This window comes from Carcharodon carcharias, chromosome 18 (genome assembly GCF_017639515.1).
Source record: "Carcharodon carcharias isolate sCarCar2 chromosome 18, sCarCar2.pri, whole genome shotgun sequence".
In the NCBI taxonomy this organism is placed as follows: Eukaryota; Metazoa; Chordata; class Chondrichthyes; order Lamniformes; family Lamnidae; genus Carcharodon; species Carcharodon carcharias.
Window position 1 is genome coordinate 93,244,579 of NC_054484.1, and position 25,792 is coordinate 93,270,370.

The 25,792-nt window shown below is 46.0% G+C and overlaps 1 protein-coding gene across 1 annotated transcript in view; it reads left to right on the top strand.

Moving 5' to 3' along the window:
- The window catches only part of cog3 (component of oligomeric golgi complex 3), a 69,011-nt gene that overhangs the window by 38,366 nt on the left and 4,853 nt on the right, over positions 1–25,792 (top strand). The window contains exons 12-21 of the mRNA XM_041210955.1: positions 7,684–7,823; positions 8,074–8,234; positions 10,092–10,200; positions 12,167–12,291; positions 13,952–14,041; positions 15,361–15,481; positions 21,843–21,931; positions 22,444–22,578; positions 23,594–23,669; positions 24,585–24,712. Of these exons, the coding sequence (XP_041066889.1) occupies positions 7,684–7,823; positions 8,074–8,234; positions 10,092–10,200; positions 12,167–12,291; positions 13,952–14,041; positions 15,361–15,481; positions 21,843–21,931; positions 22,444–22,578; positions 23,594–23,669; positions 24,585–24,712 (1,174 nt within the window). The remainder of the gene's footprint in view (positions 1–7,683; positions 7,824–8,073; positions 8,235–10,091; positions 10,201–12,166; positions 12,292–13,951; positions 14,042–15,360; positions 15,482–21,842; positions 21,932–22,443; positions 22,579–23,593; positions 23,670–24,584; positions 24,713–25,792) is intronic.

Consider the following 25,792-nt stretch of genomic DNA (forward strand, 5'->3'; position numbering starts at 1 on the left):
CGTGATGGCTGGGTTAGCTCAGCGCGTGATGGCTGGGTTAGCTCAGCGCGTGATGGCTGGGTTAGCTCAGCGCGTGATGGCTGGGTTAGCTCAGCGCGTGATGGCTGGGTTAGCTCAGCGCGTGATGGCTGGGTTAGCTCAGTGCGAGATGGCTGGGTTAGCTCAGCGCGTGATGGCTGGGTTAGCTCAGCGCGTGATGGCTGGGTTAGCTCAGCGTATGATGGCTGGGTTAGCTCAAAGCGTGATGGCTGGGTTAGCTCAAAGCGTGATGGCTGGGTTAGCTCAAAGCGTGATGGCTGGGTTAGCTCAGCGTCTGATGGCCGGGTTAGCTCAGCGCGTGATGGCCGGGTTAGCTCAGCGCGTGATGGCTGGGTTAGCTCAGGACGTGATGGTTGGGTTAGCTCAGCGTATGATGGCTGGATTAGCTCAGCACGTGATGGCTGGGTTAGCTCAGCACGTGATGGCTGGGTTAGCTCAGCGTATGATGGCTGGGTTAGCTCAGCGTATGATGGCTGGGTTAGCTCAGCACGTGATGGCTGGGTTAGCTCAGCACGTGATGGCTGGGTTAGCTCAGCACGTGATGGCTGGGTTAGCTCAGCACGTGATGGCTGGGTTAGCTCAGTGCGTGATGGCTGGGTTAGCTCAGTGCGTGATGGCTGGGTTAGCTCAGCGCGTGATGGCTGGGTTAGCTCAGTGTGTGATGGCTGGGTTAGCTCAGTGTGTGATGGCTGGGTTAGCTCAGCGCGTGATGGCCGGTTTAGCTCAGCGCGTGATGGCCGGGTTAGCTCAGCGCGTGATGGCTGGGTTAGCTCAGCGCGTGATGGCCGGGTTAGATCAGCACGTGATGGCTGGGTTAGCTCAGCGCGAGATGGCTAGGTTAGCTCAGCACGTGATGGCTGGGTTAGCTCAGCGCGAGATGGCTGGGTTAGCTCAGCGCATGATGGCTGGGTTAGGTCAGCGCGAGATGGCTGGGTTAGCTCAGAGCGTGATGGCCGGGTTAGCTCAGCGCGTGATGGCTGGATTAGCTCAGCACGTGATGGCTGGGTTAGCTCAGTGCGTGATGGCTGGGTTAGCTCAGCGTATGATGGCTGGGTTAGCTCAGCGTATGATGGCTGGGTTAGCTCAGCGTATGATGGCTGGGTTAGCTCAGCACGTGATGGCTGGGTTAGCTCAGCACGTGATGGCTGGGTTAGCTCAGCGCGTGATGGCTGGGTTAGCTCAGCGCGTGATGGCTGGGTTAGCTCAGCGCGTGATGGCTGGGTTAGCTCAGTGTGTGATGGCTGGGTTAGCTCAGTGTGTGATGGCTGGGTTAGCTCAGCGCGTGATGGCCGGGTTAGCTCAGTGCGAGATGGCTGGGTTAGCTCAGCGCGTGATGGCTGGGTTAGCTCAGCGCGTGATGGCTGGGTTAGCTCAGCGTATGATGGCTGGGTTAGCTCAAAGCGTGATGGCTGGGTTAGCTCAGCGTCTGATGGCCGGGTTAGCTCAGCGCGTGATGGCCGGGTTAGCTCAGCGCGTGATGGCTGGGTTAGCTCAGGACGTGATGGTTGGGTTAGCTCAGCGTATGATGGCTGGATTAGCTCAGCACATGATGGCTGGGTTAGCTCAGTGCGTGATGGCTGGGTTAGCTCAGCGTATGATGGCTGGGTTAGCTCAGCGTATGATGGCTGGGTTAGCTCAGCACGTGATGGCTGGGTTAGCTCAGCGCGTGATGGCTGGGTTAGCTCAGCGCGTGATGGCTGGGTTAGCTCAGCGCGTGATGGCTGGGTTAGCTCAGCGCGTGATGGCTGGGTTAGCTCAGCGCGTGATGGCTGGGTTAGCTCAGTGCGAGATGGCTGGGTTAGCTCAGCGCGTGATGGCTGGGTTAGCTCAGCGCGTGATGGCTGGGTTAGCTCAGCGCATGATGGCTGGGTTAGCTCAGCGCGTGATGGCTGGGTTAGCTCAGCGCGTGATGGCTGGGTTAGCTCAGCGCGTGATGGCTGGGTTAGCTCAGCGCGTGATGGCTGGGTTAGCTCAGCGTATGATGGCTGGGTTAGCTCAAAGCGTGATGGCTGGGTTAGCTCAGCGCGTGATGGCCGGGTTAGCTCAGCGCGTGATGGCCGGGTTAGCTCAGCGCGTGATGGCCGGGTTAGCTCAGCGCGTGATGGCCGGGTTAGCTCAGCGCGTGATGGCCGGGTTAGCTCAGCGCGTGATGGCTGGGTTAGCTCAACCCGTGATGGCTGGGTTAGCTCAGCGCGTGATGGACGGGTTAGCTCAGCGCGTGATGAACGGGTTAGCTCAGCGCGTGATGGACGGGTTAGCTCAGCGTATGATGGCTGGGTTAGCTCAGAGCGTGATGGCTAGGTTAGCTCAGCGCGTGATGGCTGGGTTAGCTCAGCGTATGATGGCTGGGTTAGCTCAAAGCGTGATGGCTGGGTTAGCTCAAAGCGTGATGGCTGGGTTAGCTCAGAGCGTGATGGCTAGGTTAGCTCAGAGCGTGATGGCTGGGTTAGCTCAGAGCGTGATGGACGGGTTAGCTCAGCGTATGATGGTTGGGCTAGCTCAGCACGTGATGGCTGGGTTAGCTCAGTGTGTGATGGCTGGGTTAGATCAGCGTATGATGGCTGGGTTAGATCAGCGTATGATGGCTGGGTTAGCTCAGCGCGTGATGGCTGGGCTAGCTCAGAGCGTGATGGACGGGTTAGGTCAGCGAGTGATGGCCGGGTTAGCTCAGTGCGAGATGGCCGGGTTAGCTCAGTGCGTGATGGCTGGGTTAGCTCAGCGCGTGATGGCTGGGTTAGCTCAGCGTATGATGGCTGGGTTAGCTCAAAGCGTGATGGCTGGGTTAGCTCAAAGCGTGATGGCTGGGTTAGCTCAGCGTCTGATGGCCGGGTTAGCTCAGCGCGTGATGGCCGGGTTAGCTCAGCGCGAGATGGCTGGGTTAGCTCAGCGCATGATGGCTGGGTTAGGTCAGCGCGAGATGGCTGGGTTAGCTCAGAGCGTGATGGCCGGGTTAGCTCAGCGCGTGATGGCTGGGTTAGCTCAGGACGTGATGGTTGGGTTAGCTCAGCGTATGATGGCTGGATTAGCTCAGCACGTGATGGCTGGGTTAGCTCAGTGCGTGATGGCTGGGTTAGCTCAGCGTATGATGGCTGGGTTAGCTCAGCGTATGATGGCTGGGTTAGCTCAGCGTATGATGGCTGGGTTAGCTCAGCACGTGATGGCTGGGTTAGCTCAGCACGTGATGGCTGGGTTAGCTCAGCGCGTGATGGCTGGGTTAGCTCAGCGCGTGATGGCTGGGTTAGCTCAGCGCGTGATGGCTGGGTTAGCTCAGCGTGTGATGGCTGGGTTAGCTCAGTGTGTGATGGCTGGGTTAGCTCAGCGCGAGATGTCTGGGTTAGCTCAGAGCGTGATGGCCGGGTTAGCTCAGCGCGTGATGGCTGGGTTAGCTCAGTGCGAGATGGCTGGGTTAGCTCAGCGCGTGATGGCTGGGTTAGCTCAGCGCGTGATGGCTGGGTTAGCTCAGCGTATGATGGCTGGGTTAGCTCAAAGCGTGATGGCTGGGTTAGCTCAAAGCGTGATGGCTGGGTTAGCTCAGCGTCTGATGGCCGGGTTAGCTCAGCGCGTGATGGCCGGGTTAGCTCAGCGCCTGATGGCTGGGTTAGCTCAGGACGTGATGGTTGGGTTAGCTCAGCGTATGATGGCTGGATTAGCTCAGCACGTGATGGCTGGGTTAGCTCAGTGCGTGATGGCTGGGTTAGCTCAGCGTATGATGGCTGGGTTAGCTCAGCGTATGATGGCTGGGTTAGCTCAGCACGTGATGGCTGGGTTAGCTCAGCACGTGATGGCTGGGTTAGCTCAGCACGTGATGGCTGGGTTAGCTCAGCACGTGATGGCTGGGTTAGCTCAGCGCGTGATGGCTGGGTTAGCTCAGCGCGTGATGGCTGGGTTAGCTCAGCGCGTGATGGCTGGGTTAGCTCAGTGTGTGATGGCTGGGTTAGCTCAGTGTGTGATGGCTGGGTTAGCTCAGTGTGTGATGGCTGGGTTAGCTCAGTGTGTGATGGCTGGGTTAGCTCAGCGCGTGATGGCCGGTTTAGCTCAGCGCGTGATGGCTGGGTTAGCTCAGCGCGTGATGGCTGGGTTAGCTCAGCGCGTGATGGCCGGGTTAGATCAGCACGTGATGGCTGGGTTAGCTCAGCGCGAGATGGCTAGGTTAGGTCAGCACGTGATGGCTGGGTTAGCTCAGCGCGAGATGGCTGGGTTAGCTCAGCGCATGATGGCTGGGTTAGGTCAGCGCGAGATGGCTGGGTTAGCTCAGAGCGTGATGGCCGGGTTAGCTCAGCGCGTGATGGCTGGGTTAGCTCAGGACGTGATGGTTGGGTTAGCTCAGCGTATGATGGCTGGATTAGCTCAGCACGTGATGGCTGGGTTAGCTCAGTGCGTGATGGCTGGGTTAGCTCAGCGTATGATGGCTGGGTTAGCTCAGCGTATGATGGCTGGGTTAGCTCAGCGTATGATGGCTGGGTTAGCTCAGCGTATGATGGCTGGGTTAGCTCAGCACGTGATGGCTGGGTTAGCTCAGCACGTGATGGCTGGGTTAGCTCAGCGCGTGATGGCTGGGTTAGCTCAGCGCGTGATGGCTGGGTTAGCTCAGCGCGTGATGGCTGGGTTAGCTCAGCGCGTGATGGCTGGGTTAGCTCAGTGTGTGATGGCTGGGTTAGCTCAGTGTGTGATGGCTGGGTTAGCTCAGCGCGTGATGGCTGGGTTAGCTCAGTGCGAGATGGCTGGGTTAGCTCAGCGCGTGATGGCTGGGTTAGCTCAGCGCGTGATGGCTGGGTTAGCTCAGCGTATGATGGCTGGGTTAGCTCAAAGCGTGATGGCTGGGTTAGCTCAGCGTCTGATGGCCGGGTTAGCTCAGCGCGTGATGGCCGGGTTAGCTCAGCGCGTGATGGCTGGGTTAGCTCAGGACGTGATGGTTGGGTTAGCTCAGCGTATGATGGCTGGATTAGCTCAGCACATGATGGCTGGGTTAGCTCAGTGCGTGATGGCTGGGTTAGCTCAGCGTATGATGGCTGGGTTAGCTCAGCGTATGATGGCTGGGTTAGCTCAGCGTATGATGGCTGGGTTAGCTCAGCACGTGATGGCTGGGTTAGCTCAGCACGTGATGGCTGGGTTAGCTCAGCGCGTGATGGCTGGGTTAGCTCAGCGCGTGATGGCTGGGTTAGCTCAGCGTGTGATGGCTGGGTTAGCTCAGCGCGTGATGGCTGGGTTAGCTCAGTGCGAGATGGCTGGGTTAGCTCAGCGCGTGATGGCTGGGTTAGCTCAGCGCGTGATGGCTGGGTTAGCTCAGCGCGTGATGGCTGGGTTAGCTCAGCGCGTGATGGCTGGGTTAGCTCAGCGCGTGATGGCTGGGTTAGCTCAGCGTATGATGGCTGGGTTAGCTCAAAGCGTGATGGCTGGGTTAGCTCAGCGCGTGATGGCCGGGTTAGCTCAGCGCGTGATGGCCGGGTTAGCTCAGCGCGTGATGGCCGGGTTAGCTCAGCGCGTGATGGCCGGGTTAGCTCAGCGCGTGATGGCCGGGTTAGCTCAGCGCGTGATGGCTGGGTTAGCTCAACCCGTGATGGCTGGGTTAGCTCAGCGCGTGATGGACGGGTTAGCTCAGCGCGTGATGAACGGGTTAGCTCAGCGCGTGATGGACGGGTTAGCTCAGCGTATGACGGCTGGGTTAGCTCAGAGCGTGATGGCTAGGTTAGCTCAGCGCGTGATGGCTGGGTTAGCTCAGCGTATGATGGCTGGGTTAGCTCAAAGCGTGATGGCTGGGTTAGCTCAAAGCGTGATGGCTGGGTTAGCTCAGAGCGTGATGGCTAGGTTAGCTCAGAGCGTGATGGCTGGGTTAGCTCAGAGCGTGATGGACGGGTTAGCTCAGCGTATGATGGTTGGGCTAGCTCAGCACGTGATGGCTGGGTTAGCTCAGTGTGTGATGGCTGGGTTAGATCAGCGTATGATGGCTGGGTTAGATCAGCGTATGATGGCTGGGTTAGCTCAGCGCGTGATGGCTGGGCTAGCTCAGCACGTGATGGCTGGGTTAGCTCAGAGCGTGATGGACGGGTTAGGTCAGCGAGTGATGGCCGGGTTAGCTCAGTGCGAGATGGCCGGGTTAGCTCAGTGCGTGATGGCTGGGTTAGCTCAGTGCGTGATGGCTGGGTTAGCTCAGCGCGTGATGGCTGGGTTAGCTCAGCGCGTGATGGCTGGGTTAGCTCAGCGCGTGATGGCTGGGTTAGCTCAGCGCGTGATGGCTGGGTTAGCTCAGCGCGTGATGGCTGGGTTAGCTCAGCGCGTGATGGCTGGGTTAGCTCAGCGCGTGATGGCTGGGTTAGCTCAGCGCGTGATGGCTGGGTTAGCTCAGCGCGTGATGGCTGGGTTAGCTCAGCGCGTGATGGCTGGGTTAGCTCAGCGCGTGATGGCTGGGTTAGCTCAGCGCGTGATGGCTGGGTTAGCTCAGCGCGTGATGGCTGGGTTAGCAGGCCTGCAGCGATTTACTGAGAAATGCGAAGATATGAAATAGGAGCAGAAGTAGCCATTCAGCCCCTTGAGCCTGCTCCACCATTTAGTAAGATCATGGCTGACCTGTTTGTGTTTTGAATTCCACATTCCCATCTACCTCCAATGACCTTAGATTCTTGTTAGGCAAGGGAATCAATCTACCTCTCCTTTAAAAGTATTCAATAACCCCGCCTCAGCCACCTTCAGAGACAGAGAGTTCCAAAATTGCACAACCCTCTGAAAGAAGAATCTTCTCCCCATTTTATAAAAATGCCTTCAAGTTCTGGACTCACTCACAAGAAGAGTCCATCTCCACCTTCTCAATACCATTCAGGATCTTATATACTTCAATCAAGTCACCCCCCCTCTTCTAATCTCCAGTGGAAACAAGCCCAGTCTGTTTAACCTTTGCTCATAAGGCAACCCACTCATTCCACGTATCAATCTAATAAACCCTTTGAATCACCTTCAATGCATTTGCATCTTTCTTTAAATAAGGAGACCAAGACTGCACACACTACTCGAGATGTGGTCTCGCCAATGCCCTGTATAACTGAAGCAGAAAACTTCCTTACTTTTATGTTCAATGCCCCTCATAATAAAGGATAGTATTCCATTAACCTATTTTATTTCTTGGTGTACCTACATACTAATTTTTTTGTGACTTATGCACTAGAACACCAATCTGCAGTCGTTCTCCGTTTAAGTAATACTCTGCTTTTTTTTATTCTTCCTGCCAAAATGAACAACTTCATGTTTTCCAACACTACACTCCATCTGCCAGATTTTTTCCCTCATTCACTCACTCAACCTAACTATCTGTCTGCAACCTCCCTATGGTCCTTTTCACAACATACTTTCCTACCTATCTTTGTGTCATTTGCAAATTTAGCTACCAAGCCTTCATTCCCCTCATCTAAGTCATTGATGTAAATTGCAAAAAGTTGAGGCCCCAGCACAGACCCCTGCGGGACTCCACTCGTCACATCCTGCCAATCAGAAAAAGACCTATTTATGCTTACTCTCTGCCAGCCAACCAATCTTCTATTCATGCTAATATGTTACCTCCTAAACCATGAGCTTTTATTTTTGCACTGTTTTGTTTTTAAAAGAAACTGGTGAATGAATCTGTAGCACTGGCCCTTGTCCTTTCTACTTCTGTAGTGAGCTGTTGGAGAAACTGTGCCTCTCGTGGTACGATGTGTTTCGACCTCTCATTATCCACATCAACCACCTGGAGACGTTGTCGGAGCTGTGTGGAATTCTGAAAAATGAGATGCTGGAGGACCATGTGCAGAACAATGGTAGGTAGAGTATTGAGCTAGCAGGGAATCTCTAGAAACTCTTACTGTGTTTGAGACCAGACCCATGACTAACAGCCATGTAAACAAAATGCAGTTGATTTTATATATATTTTGTATATATACATGCAGTATATCTGTAAATGATTAGTGTTACTGCTCCAAATCTAAGATTGGCTTAAAGTGGCTGAATATTTTTTAATCCAGTTGTCCATTCTGAAATAATAACACCCCTGTTTCTGCCCCTCTTCAGTGGAGCAGCTGGGTGCCTTTTCGGCAGTGGCAAAGCAGATGCTGGAAGATGTACAAGAGCGTCTAGTCTATAGGACACACATCTATATTCAGACTGATATTGTGGGCTACAAACCTGCACCTGGGGACCTGGCATACCCTGATAAATTGGAAATGATGGAGGTAGATAAATCTTATATAGTTACAAAACCATACGGTTTACAGTTTACTTTGTATGCTTTGCAGTCTGCATGCATTGGATTCTAGCAGAAACTGTAATCTTAGTCTTCTAAGCTGTCTGTTTTCTCTGTCTGGATGCAATCAAGTAGTTGGGCTCCTGACAGGTGTTTCCAGATGTTATCCTGATTCCTCTCTCCTCTTGGGGCATTTTGCCCTGTTTGGTATTGTGCCTCATGTGGGATACATAAAAAGAAAGAACTTCCATTTTGTCATAGTGCCTCAAGATGGCCCAGTGACAACTGATGAATTTCTTTTGAAGTGTGGTTACTTGTTATGCAGGCAAACACAGCAGGTAATTTTTGCACAACAAACCCCCAATAAATGAACAATGGAACTATCTGTTTTTAGCAATCTTAGCCGAAGAAATGGATTGGCCAGGACATGGAGAATTCCCTGCTCGTTCAAATATTGACATAGGATCTTTTATGTTCACGTGAGCAGGCACATGGGTCCATGGTTTGGTGACTGAAGAATTTCAGTACCACTGACATTGCAGCACTCCCTCCCGCAGCACTCCCTCACCACAGCACTGAATTGTCTGCCTTTATTATGTTCTTAAGCCTATATTGGGGCTCGATTCAATGCATGCTGACTCAAGGATAGGAGTGCTGATAATTGAGCTAAGTAAACACTTTTATAAGCAATTCTAATACTTTTTGTAGTGTTTGGGAATAGACTGGCTTCTTACGTTGTTTTCTTTCATAAGACCCCATAAATCTGAACTACTTGCAGAAGCCCTTTAATTGCACTTAGTTTAGCTGACGATTATAGGTTTAATATGGTTGTTAGATTAAATGAAATAAGTGCAGATGTAGGATAGAAAAAGCCTGGAACACCTTACAAGAACATAGGAACCGGAGTAGGCCATTCACTCCCTTCAGCCTACACTGCCACTTGGTTAGATCATGGCTGACCTGTATCATAACTCCATATACCCGCCTTAACTTTGTAACCTTTAATACTCTTGCCCAACAAAATTATGTTCGTCTTAATTTTGAAATTTTCAATTGATCTAGCTTCAATAGATTTTGTGGGAAGGGAGTTTCAGATTTCCACTACCGTTTGTGTGAAGAACTGTTTTTGGACATCACCTTGGAATGACTGAGCTCTAATTTTAAGGTTGTGTTCTCTTGCTCTGTATTCTCCACCAGAGGAAATTGTTTCTCTTTATCTACCCGATCAAATTCTTCAATCATCTTAAATACCTCAATTAGATTCTGTACTCAAGGGATATACAGGGCTAGTGTGTACAGTATGTTCTGATAATTTAACCCATGGTAATGAATTGAAGGGGTGTAACTAAATCACCATATCAATGCACTTTACATACCAACAACGTGCATTTATATAGCATCTTTAACATAATAAAACATCGCATGCTGCTTCAGCATTATCCAACAAAATTTGACAATGAGCTGCATGAAATAATAGGAAGAATGATCAAAAGCTTAATCCAAGGTAAATTTTAAAAGCATTTTAAATGAGAGAGAAGTGAAGAGTTTTATTGAGGGCATTTTAGAGCTTCGCATCTTGGCAACTGAAGCCATGACCACTAATGGTGGATTGATTAAAATGGGGGAATGCGCATGAGGCCAGTATCGGAAGAGCACAGAGATTTTGGGAGGAGGTTGTCGGGCTGGAGGAGATTAGAGATAATTTAACCCTAAGAAGATGAATTATAGGGGTGTGACTAAATTGTTGTTAATGCAGTTTTCACAGTGGAGGAATATGATCTTCGGTCCTTTTGATTAAAAATGGTGTACGATGATACTATGTTTGCAATTGTTATCTGTTCTGCAGCAAATTGCACAGAGCTTGAAGGATGAGCAAAAAAAGTTGTCTGCGGTGGATTCTTCTTTTGCAGAGGTTCAACTAGCAGATCCTGATTCTAAAAATGTCATCAAATCAGGTACTGTGCTGTACTTCTACATCCCAGAAGGGGCTTACAACTGATAATTAAAGTGACACCACTTTAAAAGTTGCTACTTTTGCTGCTGTAGTTCTAAAGACGGAAGCATAACTTACTTAGAGTCCATGTGATTTTGAAAATGCAGCACTTAATACTGAAGAATGCAGTGGTATTGCAATGTGAATGAAGCTGTAGACCATGGTGTGTCTGCAACACTCGTGCTAGGCTTTAAGAACATATTCAGATTTGTCATTTTCAGATCCAAAGTGGACGACCTTACACTTCTTAGCACTGAACTCCATCTAGCCTCCCCACTTAGTCTGTTTGTGTCCCCTTTGTAACTTCTGCTTCCATCTACTCATGTCATGTCTCATCAATCAGAAAACATTCCCTGATGCTGTACTCTCCATCTCCTACCTTTCAACTAATTAGCAATCCATCCCACAAGGTTACCTTGTATTTTCATTTTTGCTAATAATGTATTCTGCAGAAGCTTATGAAATGCCTTTATTGACATCTTCAAAAATTTTAATTAGTTAGTCTAACATTATTTACCTTTCACCAATCCTTGCTGACTGCTTGATCAATTCATGTTTCGTTATGGTGTTTAGTGACTGGCTCGTGCAGCATTGAGGGAACTCTGCACTGTCTGAGGAGCTGTCTTTCAGATGAGACAATAAACTAAGTCCCCCACTGACTACTTCAGGTGGACGACAAGATTCCCTGACACTTTTGAGGAAGAGTAGGATAATTCTCCCTGGTGCCCTGGCCAACATTTATTCCTTATCCAATATCTGTTAACCTGATGATCTAGTCATTTATCACAATTATGTTTGGGGAGTTTGCTGTGTGCAAATTGGCTGCCATGTTTCCTACCTTGTAACATTTCAAAGTCCTACACTTCAAAAGTACTTCATTGGCTTTAAAATACTTTGGGACATCCTGAGGCCATGAAAGAAACACTGTATAAATCCAAGTTCTTTTCTGCTCAGTGATGTAGTCTGTTGCTTAGATCTGTTTATCCATGTGTTACCAGCCCTGGTTTTAACTGAGTGGCTTTTGGGTGGGTGGATGGTGAAGTGAGCTTGAAACTCTTCTGCTGCTACAGAAATCAGGCCTGGGCTATTTCAATTCCTAGGCCTCATTAACCTGTCATAGGTCCACCTCCCACTTGAAATGGGAGGGAAATCGGCTCAAAGTAGTGGCCAATCGAGTGGCTCGGAAGCCAATTACTGATGCTAGTTAAATGGTAGGATAGGGAGGGATCCTGGAGTATTTTGTGAGGTTTTGTGTTCAGGATGGGAGGGGAATCTGGAACAGGGAAGGTTGAAGCATTCACTGTTGAATCCGGGGGAATACGTCTTCTCCTTTTGGGCCCACAAAGAAAAGAAAACCACTTTGTATTGTTCACCTCTTATGTGGCTGATCCTTTTCTGAATTGGCTTGACAGGAAAGTCGCTGCAACTCCCTCAGCTCTATCCTGACTTAAAATTGCAGTCTGGTCCTGATGACGCCATTGGGACCCGCATGCATATTTAAAGAAGGACTCAGTTGGCTTTGGGTGAGTATCCTTGCCAACTGCTCATGAGATGACAGGATCTTGGCCACTCCATGGAGGGTAAGCAACTCGGAGCATTTTGACTGACATCACTAGTTTCTGCTGGATGGGAATGATCATACAAATTAGGAGCAGTGGTAGGCCATTCGGCCGCTTGAGTCTGCTTTGTCATTCGATAAGGTCATGGCTGATCTAATTTTAACCTCAACTTCACAAACCTGCCTACCCCCGATAACCTTCACCCCATGCTTATCTCCCTCTGCCTTGAAGATATCCAAAGACTCTGTCTCAACCACATTTTGAGGAAGAGAATTCCAAAGTGTCTTAATTTCCTCCTTGGTGTTACATTCTGTTCAGTTTTATTATGGTGTTTGGTTCAGTTTATTAAAGTCATTTATCTCCATACAGGTAACTCAGAAGTTCTGAATCCTCGACCGCAATCAACAATTTCCCCAGCAGATTTGCATGGCATGTGGTACCCAACAGTGCGCAGAACTCTAGTTTGTCTCTCAAAGCTTTACAGATGCATAGACGTAAGTTTCGGAATAAAAGCTGTGTTTGTTACTGCTATTGCCTGAACAAATTCTTCTCTCTTTCTTCACCCTCCACCTCATATATTTGCTAATTTCAACCAGCTCTCATTTTTTAATAAGAATGTATATTGGGAGATGAGGGAGGATGTTTTTACTTGTTATCCAACTGATTTGAAGGTCTAATATTGAATTAGCGCTCTGTGCAATGTGTACTCCAGTTCTCTCAACAGTGAGCTCTTACTCTCTGCTGAACCACCTGGCATATGTACCATAGATGGTTGTGCTGAAAGGGTGTGAAGAAGCTCATGTAGAGCATAAACACCAGTTAAGCTGAGTGACCTGTTTCTGTTCTGTTCTGTCACTTCTGTGTAATATGTAACCTGAACTTGTTCTCTATCCTCCTGAAAGTTTCCCACCAGTATCCAATGTTAGAACAGTAAGTTCACCATCCCTGCCTGCAGTCCAGAAATAATCCCTAGAGAGATGCTCAGATTTTTTAATCCGAGCCTGGAACCTCCATTTAAAAACCGCATGCTACCCCTAGCATTTGTTCTAGTCCCTCCACCATTCTTACAACAACTTGCATTTATATAGCGCCTTTAACATAGTAAAATGCCCCAAGACACTTCACAGGAATGTTATCAAACAAAATCTTTGACTGACTGACATAAAAATGATATCAGACTTGATGACCAAAAGCTTTGTTAAAAAGGAAGTAAGTTTGAAGGAGCATCTGAAAGGAGGAAAGGTGGCAGAGAGGTTTAAGGATGGAATTCCAGAGCGTAGGGCCTAGGCAACTGAAGGCACAGCCACCAGTGGTGGAACGAAGGAACTCAGGCCATCTCAGATTACAGAGCTTCTGCCATTGCAATTGGCCCTTCCAGTCATCTATTGCCAGTGTGCTGAGGCAGCTTGCTTAGCCCTAGTATATGGTTACCGGTTGCAAGCAGCATCTTTCCCAATTCCGGGATGTTGCATTGGGAACCCGTGCAGCACCTTTCTATAATTGAAAAGCTGCTGGCTTGCAGTTAGATTTTAGCACAGGATATGATTATCCCAGTAACTTTGTATACCCTTTGTGTGCTAGACAATACTATCTCTTATAAACCATTTGGAGAAACTACAAATTGGGAGATTTGTTCTCTAACCCCTGATTATATTTGATATGTGCAGTTTGCATCCAAGCGTCTGAAAAATAAGTAGGGTGGGGCATATTCTGGGCCTGTGTGTAGCATCTTATGCTCCCTTTAGATTGTGGAGATGTAACCGTCACTGAGAGAGGCTCAGCTGCATTCTAGGGTCTGGCATGGGTGGGAAGTATTTGGAGAGCTGAAACATTGTATTTCAGCATCCAGACTTAAGAGTAATGCGCTTCAAAATGGTGATAGTGGCTAGGGCCAAATTTCAAAATAACACCGCATCTCAATATTTTACATCTAAAATTGACCATCCCCACAAATCTCTCTGTGCTGTATTGAATGAATAATTGAAGATGAGGCTGTTGTCAGGCCTTTTTTTTTGGAACATACTTTTTTTTAAATGTTAGGAGCCCAGTTTGATTTCTGAAAGGCAAAGGGCTACTTTCCATAATGATCTTGACAATGTGTGTGTTAGTACTGAAGGCGAACTGTGTGTGATATAACTGCTGTGGTTTCCCCAGCGGGCAGTGTTTCAGGGCCTGTCGCAGGAAGCCTTGTCTGCTTGTATCCACTCGTTGCTTGGGGCTGCTGATTCGATCATTAAAAACAAGGTTGGTGAAAATCTCTGAATTGTTTACTGTATTAGGTTCTGTTTTTCTCTTCCTCCCCACCCCTTCTCTCTTGTCAAAATTTCTCATCACCCCATCTCTTCTGAAGACCATGCCTTGCTTGTGCGTTCATTATTGTAGCTGCTAGACCACAAGGGTGTACCTGAGCCAGGTCCAGCAGCGCAGGTGCATAATGGTCAGGAGCAGCCAGACTCTTCCCTCCCCACCCAGGCAATCTTGAGGCCAATTAATGGTTTCACTATTACCATCCAAACTGATACTCGCTAACTCTGAACAAATACACTGGGCCGTTGAGAGGGAAGGTGAAGATATACTTGATCTTTCTTTGTTTTAGCCATGATCTGGATCGTCATTTTTCTTTAATATAAAATAATTTATGTATCAACGATAAATTTCAGAAAAACATTCTTTTTAAAAAAAAGGGACTTGCTTTTATAATAGCACCTATCATGACTTCAGGATGTCTCAAAAGTATTTTAGAACCAATAAAGTGCTTTTCAAGTGGAGTCGCTGTTGTAAAGTGGGAAACAAAGTCAATTTGCACACAGCAAGCTCCCACAAGCAACAGTGTGGTAGGGATCAGATCATCTGTTTTTGTGCTTTTAGTTGAAGAATAAATATTACCAGGATACCAAGCAGAACTTCCCTGCTCTTCAAAATACTACCATGAGATCGTTTGCGTTGAACCAAGGGGGCAATCAGGCAATTTATATCTCACCCGAAAGACAGTGCAGCACTCCCTATTACTGCCCTGGGAGTGTCAGTCTAGATTTAAACCATTTTATTGAACTTTTTCTACATTGTGAAGGTGAAATAAGTTAATTAAAAATAAAATCTTCTATCCTCAGAAGCAGCCCAACCCCAAACAGGTGGAGGGAACTTTGTATTTGCAGTTTCATTTGTAAATGCACTGGAGAGGCCCATGCTAAATCATTATGCATGTCCTTTATGCCATGTCTGGAGATGTTCATTTGCATCTCTCTGAATATCCCCACTCCAAAATACAGAATAAAAACACATTGGCTTATTATTCAACTTGGGCTGTGCTTTAGTTTAAATGTCTGTCTGATGTTTGTGTGTTTCTTTAACTATTGATCTGATTCTTCCCAACTTTAAGGTCTTAGGACAGATAATCTCTGGCAAATAAGAATAATATTTCAATAAAAGCCAGCGGATTTTTCTCCCAATTGTAAGATCTGCTTTTGTTACTCAAGATGCAGAAAAGGCACAAATTGGTTGGTCAGTTTTTCTAGAGTGTTTTGTGAAAAAGCATTGATCCCTTCTCTGCATTTCTGTTTCAGACTCAGATGGATGGACAGCTCTTCCTTATCAAGCATCTCTTGATCCTTCGGGAACAGATTGCTCCTTTCCACACTGACTTTGCCATTAAGGAGATTTCCCTGGACCTTAAAAAGACTAGAGGTACTGCTTGGTGCTGGCTGGTAGAGCTGGGTGGCCCAATCCTACCCATCTTTAACTGTTCAACACAGCTCCAGGTTTATTTGATGTTCATTTGCAATGATTTGCATGCTTTAGGTCCAATCATACCTTTTACTAACTACTTCTGCTACTCTGTATTACCCCATATGTCTTTAATGCACTCTTAGGGTAGCCCTGATTGAGTTGAATGACTCCCTTCTAAATGTACTAACTCTCGAGTTACATGGACAGGTGCCTGAGGCTGGTCTTCAACTTAAAAATAAGCTTTAAGATGAGAGGAAGAAGTTAGTCTCTAAATGATACCTGCTGTTGTTGTACATTACAGTAATTGCTCCAAGCTGCTCCTAATAGTCCTGCAACTCCAAAATATTGATCTGAGAGCATGAGTTACTTATAGCTGACCACCTGCTACCAGAGTTATTTAGAGAGAGAACGTTCATCACATCAAATACTTCTCATAAGTTGCTGTGGTACAGATGTGCCATTAGGGGGTGACAAAGCCATTCATTTAAAAGTTAAATATTAACACCGCTTATATTTCTTGCACTCTGTGGCCCTGCTTGCTTGGCTCTCCCATTCATTCTGATGGATTCTCTGGTGTGGCAGTTCGTTTATCATCAGTGGGGTCTTACAAAGCAACGTAATGCAGAGGGAGATGCTTTGTTCCTTCGTGTCAAGGTGAAATACAAGACTGGCAAAGAACATTGCAGTGTTCCAGTGCATGGAGCACAGGCAGGGGTCACTGGTTAGAACGTTACGGTGTTCCAGTGCATGGAGCACAGGCAGGGTTCACTGGTTAGAATATTGTGGTGTTCCAGTGCATGAAGCGCAGACAGGAGTCACTGGTTAGAACATTGCGGTGTTCCAGTGCATGGAACACAGACAGGAATCACTGGTTAGAACATTGCAGTGTTCCAGTACATGAAGCACAGATAGGGATCACTGGTTAGAAAATTGTGGTGTTCCAGTATATGAAGCACAGATAGGAGTCACTGGTTAGAACATTGCAGTGTTCCAGTACATGGAACACAGACAGGAGTCACTGGTTAGAACATTGCAGTGTTCCAGTGCATGGAGCACAGGCAGGGGTCACTGGTTAGAACATTGCGGTGTTCCAGTACATGGAGCACAGACAGGGATTACTGATTAGAACATTGCAGTGTTCCGGTACATGAAGCACAGATAGGAGTCACTGGTTAGAACATTGCAGTGTTCCAGTACATGGAGCACAGACAGGGGTCACTGGTTAGAACATTGTGGTGTTCCAGTGCATGGAGCATAGGCAAGGGTCACTGGTTAAAACATTGCGGTGTTCCAGTACATGGAGCACAGACAGGGGTTACTGGTTAGAACATTGCGGTGTTCCAGTACATGAAGCACAGACAGGGGTTACTGGTTAGAACATTGCGGTGTTCCAGTACATGAAGCACAGATAGGAGTCACTGGTTAGAACATTGCAGTTTTCCAGTGCATGGAGCATAGGCAAGGGTCACTGGTTAGAACATTGCGGTGTTCCAGTACATGGAGCACAGACAGGGGTTACTGGTTAGAACATTGCGGTGTTCCAATACATGAAGCACAGATAGGAGTCACTGTTTAGAACATTGCAGTGTTCCAGTACATGGAGCACAGACAGGGGTCACTGGTTAGAAAATTGTGGTGTTCCAGTACATGAAGCACAGATAGGAGTCACTGGTTAGAACATTGCAGTGTTCCAGTACATGGAGCACAGACAGGGGTTACTGGTTAGAACATTGCGGTGTTCCAGTGCATGGAGCACAGGCAGGGGTCACTGGTTAGAACATTGCGGTGTTCCAGTATATGGAGCACAGGCAGGGGTCACTGGTTAGAACATTGCGGTGTTCCAGTATATGGAGCACCGACAGGGGTCACTAGATAGAACTCAGCAGAACCCCAGCTTTGAATTCATCATTGAACCAAACAAGAGTCTTGCTCTCACTGGCTAGAATCTTAATCAGCCAGGTGGAGAAGGCTTTGGAGGTGGGAGGATGGACAATTTTTAAACGATGCGTTCCTGCCTCTGCTAGAAGCAGGGTCTGATCGGTATTAGTGGGTAGCTAATTATAAATGAGTAAGTGCCTATTTAGGGTCAAATCGGCCATGATGCCAAGATCTTACCAGCAGCAGTGGCCAGGCTCACTGCTGAGACTGAAGCCCTGCTGGTGCTAGGAGGGCGCATCCCCAGCATCAGGGCTAAGGACCAGGGAGGCCTCCTTTAATCGCTGCCCTCCCCCACCCCAAGCCTCAGAGATCAGAAGACCATTTCTTTGGCTGCAGGCAATCTTGCAATGGGTTCCTCCATCTAAGGCCCTCTCCTAGTCCCTCACCTACATCAGCAACGTCCACCTGTCCCAGTGGTTTGTCCCAGTGGGGCTGCCAGCGCCCACAGTCTCAGGCCCTCTGATCAGCCCTCCTACCTGCATGGCCTGCCTCAGGTAAGATGGTACAAGCAGGCAGACCTGCAGGGTTGGGACCCAGAAAAGGTCCTGTCCCTCGTTTAGAAACAAAGGTGATAAGATTCACCCAGCCTCTCGGCACCCTTCCTAGTCCACCCTATCCTCTGATACCTGCACAGCAATTGAGGTGGATTTTGGAGGCCTTAATAGTGCAATAACTTTGTCTTAAAATACACCCAAAGTCTGGAGTAAATGACATATGCCTGTGTGAGCAGCAGCTGGAGTAGATATGCAACTTAGATAATTTGTTCAATTTTGCTCTGGGCAAGCTTTATATTATGATTTGGAGGATTTGCAATACTGGTAAAGCAGTCCTAAAGCCAGTTCAATCTATGCATTGACTGGTAGGTGTGGGAAATCCTGAGTGAGCCATTTGGCAGGCATTTGGATGATGGTTCCCTCCTTCTTGATGGTGAAACTGGACTTGACTATGTGTGCAGTGGTTTTACCGGGGTTGGCATTTTTATGAACAAACACAGCTGCTTTTGAAAGCAATCATATAATCTTCTAACCTGCAATCGCATGTCTAGCAAAACTGTGCTATCGGCTGTGACCTTGCAAGATATTAACCCTGTTTTGTGTATGATATGTTTTCTCTCAGCTCTATACTAACAGCGTGTTAGCCTGTAGTGGATAACACTGTATGTTGTGTTGTACTTTCCAGAACAAGTAACCACTTTCTGCATTGCACTTGAACATTAATAAGCTCCTTGTTTTACCTTGTGTGGTTTCTAGTTGAGATATAGGCGAAGGGGAATACGTCCTTCTGGTATTGTTAGCTGGCTGATTCATGGCTTTGCTGTCACATTGTATGTGTTGCTACCACATGGGCAAAACTGTGAGCCAGCCAGCACATGTGAGGCAATGAGCTGGTGGTAAGTAATCAAAGCTCCATGACCCCACAATTTAGAAAAACACACAGTAAATAAGTTTGAAGCCTAGACAACTACCTCTTTTTAAAGAAGATTTTTAGTTAAGAGCTTCACTGTGAATGTTTCATTGTTGAATGGCCATGCTTATGCCATCGTCAGTCTCAAAGTATAAAGCTGCCAGCTTTTGGAAAGGGACCAGAATATTTAATTGAGGTAATATAGATTAAATCAGATTGAATTGTCAAAGTTCCCTCCAAACTACTGCTGACTCTCCACAGGATACTGAGCTCAACTTTAGAGGCCTCCTCTGCATCAAGAAACCATGTATTCACTAGAGTTACAGAAACTACTGTTGATCTCAAATTAGCTATAATCTACAAGGTCCTGTCTGCTCCACAGTTGCTGGGGATTTAAAATGTGGCTGTGTGCCTACTGATGATGTCCTTGCCACGTGCCTCTGGAACCCTGCACTTGACCAGTTTAGTGAATCATCTGCTGTGTCTGTGGGTGTCACAAAAGCCTGTGCCAAGATCTGAAACCACTCACTCCTATGCCTGTTATCATGAGCTCCCAGCTGAAGCCGTGTTCACTGTTCTGATGATGATTCAGAATTCTTCAGAACTACAAAGGTTCATCGCGCACAGCTCCTGTTCCCCTTGCAACAACTGACTCACTTGATCTTGATCTCCTTGACTTGATCTCCATTTCTTTTGACGGGGCTGTGAAAATCTTACTGATTTTAATCCTAGGCATTTTCTTCATACCTTGCCGATGGCTGTCACCTTTAAAACAGCTGAACTGTTAATCCAACTTGGTGTATTCACACTCTTATCAATGCTGGATCTGTCTTTACAAGCCTTCAGTCCTTCCTTCTACCAAAACACTTCTTCTCCTCAGCAGCTCTTACCTTTGTAAAAAAACTCAAATCTGTCCAGCACTGCCTGTAAAGCTGGGTTATTCTAACAGCGTTTTACACTTCTGGACAGGTTGCAAGAAATAAAAACCTTGTTTATATAATCCTGTTTTCACTTCTCTGTTTCAAAGTCATCATCTGTTCTTTCTCTTACCTGTCCCCCTTCTCTGGATCTTTCTTGCCTTCCTCTATTTTATCAATACCACCATGATCCATTCTCTCCTCCTCTTGCTCCATCGAAAATACAATTACGCCGTGTTAATCACCCAGTCCCCTTTGACAAATAGTTTCCCATTGGAATCATCCCTTCAGGGGCCCCCAATCTTAGGGATCTTGTCTTTACTCTCCATCACTGTGGGTCTTAGCCCTTCATTCTGACTTCAGTTTTAAAAAAAAACATTTGAGCTTGTTTAGAAGAAGTTAATCCCTGGACAATATCTGTCCTTCAGGTCCATAAGTATGGAGAGTGAGTAAATACCCAGTAATTAAAAGTTGACAGAACGTTGAGAACATGTTTTATACAGCAAGATTGAGAAATAATGAATACGGTAAGCAGAGATCAAGAAATTATTCTGTGCTGCTTGTTATCTTTTGGTACTTCTGACAGAATTATTAAAATTTGTGGGTTCATGGAGTTGACATTTTAAATTCTTTGCCTTGAAGATGAGAAACTGCTGATAGTTCCAGGTTGCTGGAGCCAGTTTAATGCCTTTTCAATTTTAAACAAGAAGAAATGCTTTCTTATCTGTAAGAGGTTACTAACAACTGTGGCTGCTGTTCTCTGGCAGAAATCATTATGCGAGGTTTAAAAGATTGTTTTTTGCTATGCCTGGTTGGCTCCAACCATTGCATTTCTGTAACAAGACCTCAGGAGATCCCAAAGCACTTTACAGCTTATGACATACTTTTGAACTGCAATTTTGTCATGTAGGAAAACATGACAACCAGGCAACAATGTGATAAGTATCCAGATAATCTGTTTTAGGTGTTGATTGAGGGATGAATGTTGGATAGGACATGGGGGGAAACTCCCCTTCCCCTCTTTGAATAGTGACATGGGAACTTTTACGTCCAACTGCAAGATCAGACAGGGCCTCAGTTTAATGTTGTATCAGAAAAGGCACCTCCAACAGTGCAGAATTCCTTTGGTACTGCATTGAAGTGTCAGTGAAGATTCTGTGCTCAAGTTGCTGGAGTGGGCCTTGAACTCATAACCTTCCAGAGTTCTATCCATTAAGTGAAGGCTGATACAGAAGGGGCAAGTTTCAACTCAAGTCTTAATTGCTTAAGACTTGATTTTCTTGTTGTGTTGACTTGATTTTCTTATTGATGGATCACCATGAACTCACAGAACTCTGGAAGGGAGAGAGAGAGATGAGATGTGTTTAGTGAGATAAGTCTACCTCTTATTAAATTTTAAGGGTAGATTTAATGTTTGGAAACATTCAGGGCCAATTGCCTATTAGTCATTTGAGCAGGAGACGGAGTGACACTAGTGTGGAGTCTAAGTACAGATATGGGGAAGTGGGTTTAAATAGAGAGAGGATATTTTTTGAACTTGGTAAATGATCAGACTCGTGGGTTTTTTTTTGTTTTTTACCTTACGAACTTGTTTTTAAGAAGGGCGCAGATAATCCTTTGCAGCTTTATAGCTGTTGAGTTCTAGGTAGGCAGGTCTGTATGATGGCCAAGGATCAGGTCATATGATTGACTTGTCTTTGGAGCATTACACATGTTTCAAAATGGCTTACATTCATGATGCATTCCTTGTTCTTGTGTTGATATTTTTTTAGGGCACATTTCCAACTGAAAACTGTTTTTCAGCTTTGCACTGATTCTAAATCTAGTTGGGTGCCAAGGCCTGAACGAATGAAGTGGAGCAAGACTATATGCTCTTTACTGGCAGGGGCCTCTGTTGGGAGTATGGAAGCAATATATTATAAATAGATGCATTCACTTCTGGCCATTTAGATATAATGCATTCTCTTCGAGACCAAGTTCAGTGTGTTTAAATTGTTCTGTTTGGCGCTCAATTGCTTTAGCTAATGTGATGTTTGACATGTGAATATTTTTTCTTACAGAAGCAGCATTTAAAATGCTAAACCCTAGATCTGTCCCCAGGCTATTCAGGCTGAGCAGCAACAATTCCATCCTTGAATTCCTGCTTGAGGTACGGCTCAAAGTATGCTCCATGTTCTTGGGAACTGCTGGTGAAAGTGGGGAGCGCAGAGTGTATAGTTGTGTAATACACTTCAGCCTGTGAACCAGGAACGTAACATAAGAAATGGGAGCAGGAATAGGCCTGTTGATCCTGAGCTTGCTCTGCTGTTCAATAAGATCATGGCTGATCTGATTATGGCCTTAACTGCACTTTCCTGCCTGCCCCCTATAACCCTTGACTCGCTAGTAGATCAAAAATCTGTCGAACTCAGCCTTGAATTTCCCCCTGAGGAAAGTGTGTGTCAGAGCTCCCAGTTGGGTATCTTCAGACAATATGATAGACAGTATCAGTAATGAATAAACCAGGCAAGCGCACATTGGATGGTTGCAATTCTCAGTTCGAGCAATATAACTTGGGTTCCTTGTAGATTTTGACTTGAAATGGATGTAAGTATTTGAATATTAGCAGCTTTAGCTATCTATAGCTGTGGAAAATGGATAATTTTTCTCATCTCCATTTAGGGGTCTCCAGAGATCAAGGAACATTATATAGACTCGAAGAAGGAAGTAGACCGTAATTTGAAGTCTGCTTGCGAAAAGTTCATTCAGCACCAAACCAAACTCTTTGTGGGACACCTGGAAGAGTTTATGACCAAAGTAAGAAAGCTGCAGCTTTGTATTGTGACCTGGTGCTTGAAATGGTGGGTGGTGTGTGCTGGTACTGCTGACTGGGATCTTCATTCTTTCACCTATGGAATTAAATTGAAGGTCCAGTATTGGGCTGACCAGTTGGAAAACTGGGATGGATACCTAATACTCTGTCAAGGCTTTGGTCATCAAAAAAGACAGTTGTTTCTATTGTACCAAGCCTGTATAATTATCTTTTCCTATATTGGATTACAGTTAATTGCATGAGAGTAGCTGCACTGATATTTAATTCTCATATGTCATGTTAAACCAGTACAGCCACAATTGGAGTGAACAAGATTGTGACCCACTTGTTGCCTATCTGAATGGGGTTGGTAACTAGATTGATTAGAGTTCCTTTGCACTGTTTCTAGCTGTTGGGTGAAGCCAATGCAGTGTCGGGGTATTGATCCTTCTAGCTCAAAATAATATAAGTTTACACATTAGAATTTGGGGCACGTTGTGTAATTGCTGTTATTCATTTTTAGGACATGGGCAAACCAGACATTTATTATCTATCCTTAGTTGCCCTACGATAGCAGTTCAATATAACTGAATGGCTCAGGCAATTAAGAATCAACCACAGTGTCAGACTGCAGTCATATCATAGGCCAAACCATGCAAGAACAGGTTTCCTTAAAGATCAGTTGGGTTTTTACAACAATCTGATAGCTTCATTGTCATTTTTACTGCAGCTTTTTATTTCTAGAAGTTTTTTTCGTAACTGAATCCAAGTTCTCAAACAGTCATGGTAAGGTTTGAACTTGCGTTCTATAGGTTGTTAACCTGGGTCTCTGGATTACTAGTCCTATGATGCAGATTATGGTACCCAATTCTTGCAAACAGTTTAACTTGTTGACTCATGCAATTAAGTCTGTGGAGTATTTTGAAACAAAATGGGGATAGTAATTTATTCAGATCTGTCTGTAATTTTGTACCATCCTCCTGTGATCTTCAGTAATGACACTAAATTCCTGCTTTATAGGTATCGACATTAAAAACCATGGGTCACCAGGGAGGGCCAAAATATAGTCTAGCACAGCAGCCGTGGGCACAACCAGGTATGTGTGATTCTATTCTGTTTGAGATATGTTTCACTTCAGTTCTATTTTAACTTTGTAGTTTTATTTCTGGTTGAGGCTTTTTTTTAAATGATATTTTTTAACAAATATTACAATACTTTGATAAGACAAACTTTTCCCATAGTGAGATGGTGTTCTGGGAGGTGATTTCCCTCCTCAGAAGGGAACTTGATAAGATTGCAAGTTGCACAGTTAAGAACTGGGATTCTACCTCCAGTCTGAGGAGGGAAAAGCATTTACATTTTTCTTCCTTGCTCCTACCCATATTTACTGGCGACTGTAATCTGCTAGTTCAATCTAATCACACCGTTGACTATGACAGAAGGAAAGAACTTGCATTCTGAAAGTGCCCTATCAAGTCCTCAGGATATCCCAAAGTGTTTCCCAATGATATACTCCAGAAGTTCAGTCACTCTGTTTATGTAGGTAAACACAACAGTCAATTTTTACTCAGCAATGTCTCTCCATCAGCAAATATAGGAAATGATCAGTTAATCTGTTTCCATCAGAGAGAAGAGTATTGGGCAGGACACCAGGATGGCGGGGAGAATTCCACTTTGAACAGGATCTGAAAGATGGGGCTGCTGACAAAACAGCCTACTCTTGTTACTGCACTGCTGTATCATCATAAGTTATATGTGCAAGTCCTGGAAATGCGGCTTGAAGAGATGCAACTGCACCTCACTGAGCTAAGGTTTACCAATGCTGCATAAATAGGAGTCAGATTGGGGTTTGGTGCAATGTAGGTGGGCATATTGCATCTTTGTAAATGGTAAATGAGTATAAGCCAATCTGAAGAAGGTTTGTAGGTTGGTTGCCTCACTACAAACACTTATGCAAGGTTTGTATTCACAGTGGAGATATTAAAACTGATTTTTCTCTCTAAATTTTCAGCAAAAATCAATGATGTTGTGGCTTCCACGTATAAAACAATTAAAGTTCAATTGCCCATGACCTTGAGAAGTCTGACCCTGTATTTGTCCAACAAGGATACGGAATTCATCCTGTTTAAACCCGTGCGGGTAAGTCATGATCTTTCTTGTAATGTTATGTACACTGAACCCAAGACTTCAGTTAAGATGAGCCTATGTGCCAGTGCTTTAAGGCAGATTTATCTTTGGTAATTTATCATATGTAACATATTGTGTCTGCGTTTATAACCAATTGGATCTGAAAAGAGCACTTCACTCATAACCTGCACTTCACTCATAACCTGTCAAGTGCAAACAAAATCAACTGATCTATAGTCCGTGATCTGTTCAGTCAGCTGATCTCAGGGCGGAGGGATCAGCTGGCAGTTGTCTTCAGTGCCTGTGGATTAGGCAGAGGCAAAGTGTGCTAAATAAAAGTCACCTGTATTTGACTGCCAGTGACCCAAGTGTAATGATGAAAGCAGTTAAGTACTTAGCTTAACGACCTTCCATTGAATAACATGATCTCGTTAAGATCTTAAAAATTATAAAAATCTTGAGCTGGTTATACACTCTGTCTCCTCCAGCTCATCATCTCTCACCTGATGTAAACTGATTTTAAGTTGGGTGATACAGCTTGAAACACTGCTTTGCCCAGACTCTGATTGGGTGGGAGGGAGGTTGGTGGGGGGGGGAGGGGTTAATTGCCCTTGTTACAGTTATTTTATGTGATTTAATGTCAGATTTTGTCTGTTATGCCTTGGGGCATTTGACTGTTAAAGGCATGCTATCAATACCAACTTTTATGAAGGCAGGTTCAGTCCAGCAAGTTGTCAATCAAAGTGCTCTCACAAGATTTCTCAGTATCACCTTTAGCTAAGCCTCCCACCATGAGAATGAAATAAAGCAACACTTAAACTTTAAGGTATTACAAGGGAGCAATCTACTGACAATGTCAAAAAATGGTTGTAGGTACAGACTCACCTTTGTTCACTGGTCACCATTGAGAGAAGAAAATTGAATTATAACTTTACAGCAATATTACAGTTATTAATTTTCAGGCAACACTAGTAAAATTCAAGTTGTTACAGATTCCCACTACCTCAGGAACTGAAGTTACACAAACACTAACCAAATTTTAATGCCCAGACTTGGAACCACCTCCATCTTGTAGCAAGGTGTCTATCTTCA